The sequence below is a fragment of the Drosophila bipectinata genome, chromosome XL (genome assembly GCF_030179905.1).
Source record: "Drosophila bipectinata strain 14024-0381.07 chromosome XL, DbipHiC1v2, whole genome shotgun sequence".
Taxonomy (NCBI): domain Eukaryota; kingdom Metazoa; phylum Arthropoda; class Insecta; order Diptera; family Drosophilidae; genus Drosophila; species Drosophila bipectinata.
In genome coordinates this window covers 22,461,264-22,472,383 of record NC_091734.1, presented here as the reverse complement: position 1 = coordinate 22,472,383, position 11,120 = coordinate 22,461,264, and the positions used below count along the sequence as shown (strand labels likewise).

The following is an 11,120-nucleotide window of genomic DNA, read 5'->3' as shown; positions in this document are numbered from 1 at the left end:
ATGCTACAGCTGCATATCTTCGTGAACTCCAGTCAGTCGGCGTTCGCAGCCGCGGCCTATTGGCGGGCCACTTACGAAAACAGAGACGTGCGGGCGCATTTTATAAGCTCCAAGACGAAATGCGCGCCGATGAGGACTATGTCGATCCCGCGACTGGAACTACAAGCAGTAGTATTGGGCACAAGACTGATGGACACCGTCAAGCAGGAGCACGGTCTGGCGATCAGCAGCTACGTATTATGGACGTACTCTAAGACTGTGTTGCACTGGATAAGCAGCACCCACAGGAGATACAAGCAGTTCATCGGTAACTGGGTGGCAGAGATCTTGGAATCCACGGAGGCGTCCAAGTGGAGATGGATTCCGTCTGCCGAAAATGGCAGATGTCGCGACGATGCCGTGCAAGGCCGTGGACCTTAGCATCGATTCGCAATGGCTAAGTGGCCCACCTTTCTACGAGACCAGAGGAGAGCTGTCCAAGTTCGAGCGAAGGATGGATCCCTCCGACGATGGACGAAGACGAAATGAAATGTGAGTTTGCTTTGGTTATGTAAACTTCATATTCTTGCAGAGGTTCTCAAATTATAATCGACTGGTGAGGAGCACCGCATGGGTCTACGATACGGTGGAGGGGATCACGGACTGACGTCGATGGAGTGCGCTGAAGCTGAGCTCGCACTGGTACGGCAATCGCAGCGAGAAGCGTTTACTGAGGACAGCCAAGGAAAGGCCGCAAAGGGCAACCGACTGCGTGGACTGTTCCCATACTTCAACGAGGACGGAGTAATGCGAGTCAGGGGAAGGATCGACGACGCGACATGTGTGCCATACAGCGCACGTCGGCGCCGATCATACTGTCTCACAAGGAAGCGTTGGCGGAGATGATCGTGCAGCATCACCACAAAAGGATGTGCCACCAAAACACGGAGGCAACCATCGGAGCGATCCGGCAGAAGTTCTGGATCCCGAACTTACGGAGGCTGCTACGGAAGGTGGTGAGCAAGTGAAACGTTTGCAAATTGCGAAGAGCACAAACCAACTCAGCCCGAGATGGGACCTCTGCCAGTTGGTATTTGGTATTGTTGACGGTTGGACGTCGCACGGAGAAGAGGTGGGTGGCACTGTTTACGTGTCTGACCACAAGAGCTATCCACTTGGAGATGGCTGACGATTTGTCCACCGATTCCTACATAATCGCCATAAGGAACTTCATGAGCCGACGTGAACCCGTCGTCAGGGTTAGGAGCGACAATGGAAAGAACTTCGTTGGAGCCGACCGCGAGGCCAAGAGGTTCAGCGAAGTGTTCGAGCCTGTACGGATCCAGGGCGAGCTGTCGACTAAAGGAGTCGAATAGATTTTCAATTGCCCGGCGAACCCAGCTGAAGGTGGTGCCTTGAAAAGGATGGTGCAGTGTGTGAAAAATGTGCTGACACCCAACGATTTGCTGAAGGGAGCACCCAATGTCCCAGATCTTCCCAAGGATGACGGACAGGAGCCCGTGAGATGCGCTACCAGGAAGCAGTGGCTCATAGCGAGGATGATGCGGGATCGATTCTGGAAGCGATGGGTGCAAGTTATCCAACCCATAATTCCAGGCCACTTATGGCTTTCCACTTATGAATTTTATAAACAGTACTTTCAAACTCTGCATTTGCCTTCGGCTTTGTCTTTGGCTCTGAGGTCCGATCTCGGTTCCCCATAAACAAATCAAAATCAAAAGTAAACATCAGCTTCCCTCCGAAGCCCAATCAATTGCGCCTGTTGCGTTTCAAGTACCCACCAAATTGCATCGATCAGCTTCATCGAATTTCACAATGAGATGCGACAGTTTCATCTTAAGCCTCCAATCTAAACACAACTCATGGCCGAGGTTCTTATCCAAATAATTTAGAATTAGAATTTAGAATTAGGAAGCAGTCCTATTTTGACCGAGACCGCGAACGGTTGACGGAAAATATGTTATAAAATCGAAATCGTCTTGTAATAAGTCAGTTTAATAAATAATAAGTAAAAATAAAGGTTTAACACCAAGTTGTATAATTTAAAATAAAAATTATATTTTTTTAATTCACCATCTAACAAAAAATTTAACTTGCATACCTACCGACTCTTGTGCGCGAGGGAGAGATGGTGTAAGCGCGTCAAGCCCATTCGTCGAGGAGACTTGGTGTTTGTCTGTGATCCAGCCATACCACGAAGGGAGTGGAAGCGAGGCGTCGTAAAGGAGGTTTTCACCGGGAGAGATGGAAAACCTCGTCGAGCGGCAATGAGGACTAAGGATCGAGCCATGACAATGCGTCCCGCTTCGAAGCTAGCTGTCCTGGACGTGGTGAATGCGGCTGCTTCACGGGGGTGGGGATGTCGCGGAACGGATTAGGGCTATCGATAGTTGGCCGATCCTTATGTAATTTGGTGGGTCGTATTATTTTGACAAATATAGCACTCATGCAAAACTCAAACTCTTTAACTTAATAACAACTTAACAGCATTTCCGATCAATCAGTAACATATATTAAAGCTATAGGATATAGTTGGCCGATTTCGGTCGTTCTGACTTATATACTGCGTGCAAAGGAAAGAAAACATTTTAAGCCGACACAAACAGTCGGTGCAACATTCAAGTCGATAGCTTTAAAACTGAGAGACTATTTTGCGTAGAAACAGACAGACAGACAGACTGACATACTTATATATACTCAAGAGGTGATCCTGATCAAGAATATATATACTTTATAGGGTCGAAGATGTCTCCTTCACTGCGTTGCGCACTTTTGACCAAAATTATAATACCCTCTGCAAGGGTATAACAATTACAAAAAAATATATGATCCTTAATGCGTAGAGCCTTTTTTGTAGTGAAATGTATATTTTATTGCTCTTGATTGTTTCGCTGTCTAATTGGTACTAAAGAAAATGGGCAATTTTACCAAAGGTACTGCTTATTTCTAGTGTGTACACATTGTTTGGATCTTAGGTCTAAAATATTAAGGTGGCAAAACTTTATTACTAAGTTATTGGCCGGGTGAATTCTCCTGATGCCATCTTGAGCCTTACTGCTCGCACGATGTTGTCCCTTCCTGGGTAGGTTTCAATCACCCACGCTAAGTGCCATGATGCTGGTAGTGTGTTGGACTCCTTGACGAGCACAACGCTGCCAATCTTGATGTTGGTTGTTGCCTTGGTCCACTTTGGTCGCTGCTGAAGACTAGTCAGGTACTTCTGGTGCCATTGTTTCCAGAAGCCTTAGTACATCGATTGTATACTCTGCCAGTATCCCAAACGGCCCACAGGTATGTGGCCAAGATCCGCCTCCGGGAACGTCTTAAATGCTCGCCCGATCAGGAAATGGGCTGGTGACAGATAGTTGCTGTCTGTATCCGATGTGTAGCATAAGGTTCTTGAGTTGACAACCGCACTGATCTGCGCCAGCAAGGTGCGCATTTGCTCATGGGTTAGTGTGCTGCTGCCAATGACTCGTCGAAGATGCAGTTTGACACATCGAACTGCTGATTCCCACTTTCCTCCCCAATGCGGAGCACGAGGTGGGATGAAGGTCCATTGGATACCTTCGTCAGCTAGGGAGTTCTCTACGTGATCCTTGTGTTGTGTCAGTAGCTGCTGCATTTCATCCAGGGATCTCCTGGCTCCGAAGAAATTTGTTCCGTTGTCGCTGTACATGCGTGTACATTTGCCTCGTATAGAGAAAAATCGTCTCAATGCCGACAGAAATGTTTCTGTATGGATCGCCGACGTAACCATACATACGAATAGTCATATGTAGCCCTTGCTCATGCGCGGCTTGTGCACTTTAGCGTCCTTCAGAAGAATCGGTCCTGCATAGTCGCATCCAGTGTTTACGAATGGCAGTTCTTACGTTATACGAATGCTGGGTAGATCTCCCATACTTTGATGCATTGTGTGTTGTCTCTGTCGAAAGCCCGTTAAAAAGTTGTGTGTGATTTTGCGTATAAGATTCTGTGCGCCGAGAATCCAATATCATTGCCGCACAATGACGAAGAGAGATGAGACTCCAGGATGAAGGTTAACTCGGTGCTCATGTTCTATATCAGCAAAGTGATCCGATGAGCCTGTGGAAGCAAAATGGGATGCTTTGCCTCTGCCGACAACTGTGGGTGTTGGATTCCTTTCGTTTTGGATTCGGTTTCCTAGAAGCTTTTAAGCGAGTAGTAGCTGGACGTCCTGTTGAAACCCAGCTTGAGCGTGGTGCAGCCATCGGATTTTTGCCGACTTGATCTCGTCAAAGGTAAGAGAAGTTGAGATTCTTTTCGAAGCCATAAAGAACCCTTCCACCACAATTGGAAGTCAATGAGCTCGGATACTCCTAAGCCCCGGGATGCACAACCCGCTGGGTTCGATTTTGAGTCAACATGCCGCCATGCATGCTTAGAGATGGTTTCCAAGATTTCGGCGGTGCAGTTCCTAACAAACATCGTTAGTTGGGCTGGTGAGTACGCTAGTCATGATATGACTATTGTGGAGTCGCTCCATGCATAGATAACACAAATCCTTGTGTTTAAACCCAGCATTGATGGATTGCAAAATTTAGCTCAGAAGAAGAACACCGCACAGTTCCAGCCGTGGCAGAGATTGTTGCTTTAAAGGTGCCACCCTTGTTTTTGCTGCAAGTATGGCTACCGAAATGGTTCCAACGTCCTTTACCATTCGGCTGTATACTACGCCTGAGTATGCTTTCGTGGATGCGTCTGAAAATCCGTGCAATTCGATCTTGTCGGTGTCGCTCACAACCAAGCGTGGTGTCTGGAATTGTGGTAGGTTTTCTAGATCTGCACGCCATTTGAGCCACTTGTCGGCTAATTTGTTCTGTAGTTCATCGTCCCAATTCAAATTCAACAGCCAGAGGTTTTGAAATAGTATTTTTAATTGAACTACGGTTGGTGCTAATAGACTGAGAGGGTCGAATATGCTTTATACATCCGACAAAACTTGCCTCTTGGTGCAGCTTGGACTCTTTACTAGATTCACATTGTAAGACAATGTGTCCTTCTTAGGGTGCCAACGCAGCCCTTGAACCTTTACTGATGAGTGTGAGGAATCCTTGTTATCTTCCGATTTATTGTGTTTGGTATTCGATACCCATTTCCCGAGCTCTAGCTTAGCACAGAACATAAGTTCGACGAGCTAGTCCCGATTGCGTCGCAGCTTATCCTCACTATTGGATCCACATAGAAGTCTTCCATCAAGATTTTTGCTGCAGTTGGAAACTCCTTTTGGTGGTCAGCAGCCAGTTGCGCCAGTACTCGAACTGCTAGGAATGGGGCGCATGATGTTCCATACTTCACCGTGCAAAGTTGGAAGTGCTTGATAGGATCTGATGGGTCCTCTCGCCAGACAATTCTCTGAAAGTTTCTATGTTTCACTCACCCAGATTTGACGGAACATTTTGGCTATGTCCGATGAAAATACGTACTTGTACATACGGAACCGCAGGCACACAGCAAACAGGTCTCGCTGAATACTAGGCCCGATCGAGAGTGTTTTGTTTAACGCCTTGCCTTTTTCGTCCCGGTAAGAGCCGTGGAAGACTACTCTGAGTTTCCGACCCAATACAGGATGATGTGGTATGATGATGACGATGATGATGTGGCTCAGTGAGATTTCTCGCATGTGTCCTAGACTTTTATGGTCCCTCATGAAGTTTACGTAATCCTTACGTAGCTTATGATTTTGTGCTAAACGGCGTTCAACCGATTTGAACCGCTGCAAAGCTTCTTGAAGGGTGTCTGCGAATTCGGGATCTGAGGATTTAAAAGGAAGCTCCACGATGTATTTGCCATTATCGTCTCGAGTGTGTGAGTTGAGACAGTGTTTCTCGACCTCTTCGTCCTCAGGTTGAACTTCTGCCTTGCGATGATTGCTTTCCAGCTCCCAGAATCGTCTGAGAGTGGCGTCAATGTCGATTGTTGTTGTGAGGGCCATAGTGTTGCTCGGCCGTGGTGCAAATAGTGATGTGATCAGCCATCCAAAAATTGATGAAATAGCGATTAGCTTGTTGTCAAATATCTTTCTCCTAGTCACAGTGCTCTCTGCCCAAAATAATATCGACTGGGCCACTAGTACTGAATTGTGAATCTGCTAGTTGTAGATTTTTAAAGACTTGTAGTGCCGACGCGTCGATGCTCTGCCTTTCCAATGATGAGGTGATCTTTCCAAGCACGTGAGCCTGGACTACCAGTTGATCCTCTGATATACGGGATTGGATGCGTAGTGTGCTGCATCCCCTTGTTGTGTCTGCTTTAATTGATGAAATTCCCGTGACCAATATGCGGGATGACGTACGAGCCAAACCAAGTGCGTGTATACAGCGTTCAGATACTTATGAAAGTTCTGAGCCTGTGTCCAGAAGGAGTCGGCATGCTACCAAATCCCCGTTAGCGTTTCGAACGTTGACCATAGCCGTGGGTAGGGTGCTTCTGTTCCATCCATTTGATTGTGTTGAACTTGAAGTGTCTTGTGCACATAAAATTGCTGCGAAGCCTTCTGCTTGTGCTATGTGACTAATAGTCACCGGTGAGTTGTGTGCGTTTGGATCATCCTGATCCTCACCAGTTTGAGCGATTGTGCCAATTGCGTGTTGCGTACCTTGCAGATGCAATAGTGTATGGTGTGAGCTTTACATTGTCTGCAGTTGAACGTTGATTTGCATCATGACCAGGTTTCAGACAATTGTAGCATACAGATTTATCCTTGGCAAACGAGATTCTCTGTCCTACAGACATACCCAAATTGTGGACATTCATACAGACGATGTTCTGTGGAATAGCATTTGCTGCACTTGTTTCAATCAAGTGCAACTAACGAATGTGTGACCTTCTTTGTTTGGTCAACAATAGAGGCTGCCGTTTTATCTCCAGTTATTTCGCGTTTGCTTAGCTCCAGCTCCTCGCAACGCGCATCCAAGAATGGATACCTGCGTCGAGTATCTGCGTCCAGTTTTTCCAACGCCAGGTAGATGATCCAACAGTCTCGTCCTGTTTCCTAAATGGCATCCAGACCACGCACGATTTCGTTTGCGCCGTCTGACACCTTCCACAAGGTTGCTGCAAACTGCTCCATAAGTGAATTTACGATGCTGCATCCGTAATAGTAAGATTTCGCACCAAGTTCGCAGCTTCTTCGATTATAAGAGATTTCAGATGATGAAATTCGTGCGTATTTGTCAAATTCGCCTTATTGTGAATTGTGCTCTCTTAAATGTCTTTGAAAGCTGGCCACTCCAAATAGTTGCCAGCGAACCGTTTTATTTGAATTTTAGGCAATTCGCTTTCAGCTGATGTCCATTTGTGCGGTACCTGGATTCGCCGCACTGACGTCAACACTTGTAGGTCTTGGCAATTGCGCAGTGGCTCGATCTGCCGCAACTGCTCGAACAATTGTTGTTGTTGTTGCAGCAAACTGATTACTGCGTCGTTGTTGATTTGCAGCCCGTTGCTGCCGTTCTCGCTACTCACAGTGGATGGGCTAGGTTTTGTACCTGCCATCGCCGAAAGTAATGAATGCGCCCGCAGATACTTTCCTTCATAGAAAGCGATCCACATAGCCATCGACTTCGTCTAGAACAGCTATTTCATCACCGAATCGGATGAATTCCTTCCCTGTTTTGTTGAGATGCTCCAGCCGCGAAGACACCTCCGCCGATGTGGCGTTTGGTTGGTGCGCGTCCTCAGCCCAAGCCAAGTTCCGGGTGATATTGGCCTTGAGTCTGGCGTGTCCCTTCACCAATTTGCCTTTTTTGATAGTGGACTGTATTATATATTGTTCTTGATTGTTTTTCTGTCTAAATGGTACTAAAGAAAATTGGCAATGTTACCAAAGGTACTGTTTATTTCTAGTATGTACACATAGTTTGGATCTTAGGTCTAAAATATTAACATGGCAAAACTTAATTACTAAGCGATAGTTTCCAAACAATGTAAGTAGAGAATTACAAAAAAAGGAAAAGAGAATTATAAAAATATATGGATATAATTAAAACAAAAAGAAAGGAAAGCTTACTTCGGTCGGAGCCGGAGTTGATATACCCTTGCAGGTAAGTCCGGATATATATCGCAACAATCGGATATAGTTGGCCGATCATTATAAGAACATCATAATATAACCAATTTATTACAATACAAAATCTAAAATAAGACCCAAACTTCTATCTTGAAAAAAAAACAGCAGTTGGTATTTTTACCAAATACCAAAAACCATTTCCCATCGTTCAGCTATGGCAGCTATAATATATAGTCGGCCGATCCTTATGAAATTTGGTGGGTCGTATGATTTTGCCAAATATAGCACTCATGCAAAACTCAAACTCTCTAACTTAAAAAAAAGTGAACATTATTTCCAATCAATCAGTTATATTAAAGGTATAGGATATAGTCGGCCGATTTCGGTCGTTCTGACTTCTATACTGCGTGCAAAGGAAGAAAACATTTCAAGCCGACACAAACAGTCGGTGCAACATTCAAGTCGATAGCTTTAAAACTGAGGGACTATTTTGCGTAGAAACAGACAGACAGACAGACGGCTTCAATCAATGTAGGCGGACATGTGGTCACATCAACCAGGGCCATCAGGTTCCTTGGAGTAACGCTGGACATGAGGCTTAGCTTCAGGGAGCTCTTCGCAGAAGCAAACCGCAAGGCAGCGAATGTCACCAGAGCACTAGGCAGGATCATGCTCAACTGTAGGGGCCCGAAGCAAGGACGTAGATTACTTCTCCAGACTGTCTGCAGCGCAACGATGCTCTACACAGCCCCCGTGTGGGCTGATGCAGCCAAGACAAATTCGTACACCAAAGGTTTGACCAGCACATATAGACTGTGCGCCTTAAGGGTGTGCTCGGGCTACCGCACGATCTCTGACGACGCAGCTCTCGTCATAGCAGCGATGAGCGGGCAAACTCCGGCAGCGACACGCCGTCGGCTTAAAGAGAGTTCGAGAGCTACGAGCATACAGAAGGGGCAACAACGATGGGACGAATCGACCAAGGGACGCTGGACCCACCAACTAGTCCCCGACCTTAAGAATTGCCTCCAAAGAAGTCACGGGGAAGTGAACTTCTGGCTCATGCAGGTTATCAGCGGCCACGGATACTTCAGGAGTTTCCTTTACAAATTTGGACACGATGACAACCCAAAGTGCCCTGAATGCGGTGTAGACGAGACAGCGGAGCATGTGGTCCTAGACTGCCCACGCTTTTCAATCGCCAGGCGGAGACTCCTCGGGGAAGTAGTGACGGCGGACCTCATCGGAAGGAGGTTGCTGGAGGACGTCCAGTTCTGGGCAGGCATGAGCCGTTTCGCCGCCTACACGATGATGGAGCTGAGACGGCTAGAGCGATTCCGAGCGGAGGCTAGGCTAGCCTAGGCAAGCAGTAGTGGGGCGCATAAGCACGCCAATCCTGACTCTGCGAAGCAACTTTCTTTCTTAGACACTTTCTTTTATTAGAGCTTAGTTTTTAGTCATTCTTTGTTTGTGTTAACGACTAAAAAAAAAAATACTTAAGACAATATATAGATATAATTACGAGGGCTGACAATAAAGTAAGGTCTCCATTTTTTTTTCATAGAAAATGACATTTATTTGCAAAAAGCGATACACCGTTGGAAAGGCCGTCTTGGCTACTTTTCTACATAATCGCCATAATTGTCTATGCCGGCAGAATACAAATCTCCGTCCGCCTCGCGCAGCCAGGTGTTGACTTCTTTCTGAACCTCCGCGTCACTATAAAACTTCTTCCCTCCGAGATGTTTTTTCAGGGCGGGGAACATGTGGTAGTCACTTGGGGCCACGTCGGGACTATAGGGAGGGTGATCGATGATTTCCCAGCCAAATTTCTTGAGCAGGTCAAGGGTAACGTTGGCTACCCATCGGGCAGAAACTTTGTGATACAGCAAGTTGTTCACAAGGATATGACGGATTGTTTCGCTGCTACACACTCCTCCAAGCTTCTCTTCCAAGTCCCTAATTGTCGCACGGCAGTTTTGATCATTTCTGCCTCCACTGCTTGAATAATCGCATCCGAGACCGATGGTCGGGCACTTCTCCCCTCGTCGTGAACATTAGTGCGCCCGAAGTCGAGCTCGCGGCTCCACTTAACACGTTTTTTATGTCCATACACTTTTCTCCGTAAACTTCAACTAGTTGACGATGGATTTCAATAGGTGTCATCTTTTTCGCACTCAAAAAACGTATTACAGAACGCAATTCGCACTTGGACGCTGACGTGAGGGGTACCTCCATCGTTGACGGCTGCTCAGCCAAGACTGAGCGGTCGGGGAAGCCTCACACAGCTGCAAAGTGGTAGTAGGGGCCGGAGTTGATATACCCTTGCAGGTAAACCCGGATATATATCGCAACAATCGGATGTAGTTTGTCGATCATTATGAGAATGTCATAATATAAGCAATTTATTACAATACAAAATTTAAAAAAAGTCACAAACTTCTAACTTAAAAAAAACAGCAGTTGGTATTTTTACCAAATACCAAAAACCATTTCCCATCGTTCAGCTATGGCAGCTATTACATATAGTTGGCCGATCCTTATGAAAACAGGTCGGTCGTATTTTATTGCCGAAAAATGCAAAACTCAAACTCGATAACTCAAAAATAACTTAACAGCTTTTCCGATCAATCATTTATATTACCACTATAGGATATATTCGGCTGAATTCGGCCGTTCTGACTTATATACTGCGTGCAAAGGAAAAAAACATTTCAAGTCGACACCTACAACAGTCGTTGCAAACATTCGCGTCGATAGCATTAAAACAGAGACTAGTTTGCTTAGAAACAGACAGACGGACAGACAAACGGACATGCTTATATCAACTCAGCAGGCTTTGCAACCTAATTCCTACCTCGAAAAAGCACTTGATCTTGTAGCCTGTCCTGAGCACAGTATCATTCATGAATTCCTAGCAAAAGACGCTCAGAATCCTAGCCCTGCAGAAACTGGTTAAAAAAAACTGAATATTCAAGTATTTTCCTGTCGTTATCAAAACGATCGAAGTATTCTGGGTAAATTGAGCCAATTTTTTACAAAGAGTGCTTCTTTTGATTTTGATGCTATGGCTTAATTCCTCTGT

The 11,120-nt window shown here is 45.9% G+C and overlaps 3 protein-coding genes across 3 annotated transcripts; 1 reads left to right on the top strand and 2 right to left on the bottom strand.

Annotated features, from left to right (window-relative positions):
* On the top strand, positions 1-420 carry LOC138926571 (uncharacterized). Its single transcript, XM_070281190.1, has one exon. The coding sequence runs from the start codon at positions 1-3 to the stop codon at positions 418-420; it is 420 nt and encodes a 139-aa protein (XP_070137291.1).
* A 2,587-nt stretch (positions 421-3,007) lies between these two features.
* Positions 3,008-3,679, bottom strand: LOC122321450 (uncharacterized). The gene is made up of 2 exons (XM_043211379.1): positions 3,290-3,679; positions 3,008-3,220 (listed from the first exon to the last, which is right to left on the bottom strand). Exons 1-2 carry the CDS (start codon positions 3,677-3,679, stop codon positions 3,008-3,010), a joined length of 603 nt encoding a protein of 200 aa, XP_043067314.1.
* Positions 3,680-5,219: 1,540 nt separating this feature from the next.
* Positions 5,220-5,959, bottom strand: LOC122321451 (uncharacterized). Its single transcript, XM_043211380.1, has 2 exons — positions 5,405-5,959; positions 5,220-5,285 (listed from the first exon to the last, which is right to left on the bottom strand). The coding sequence occupies exons 1-2, from the start codon at positions 5,957-5,959 to the stop codon at positions 5,220-5,222; spliced, it is 621 nt and encodes a 206-aa protein (XP_043067315.1).
* Positions 5,960-11,120: the final 5,161 nt, after the last annotated feature.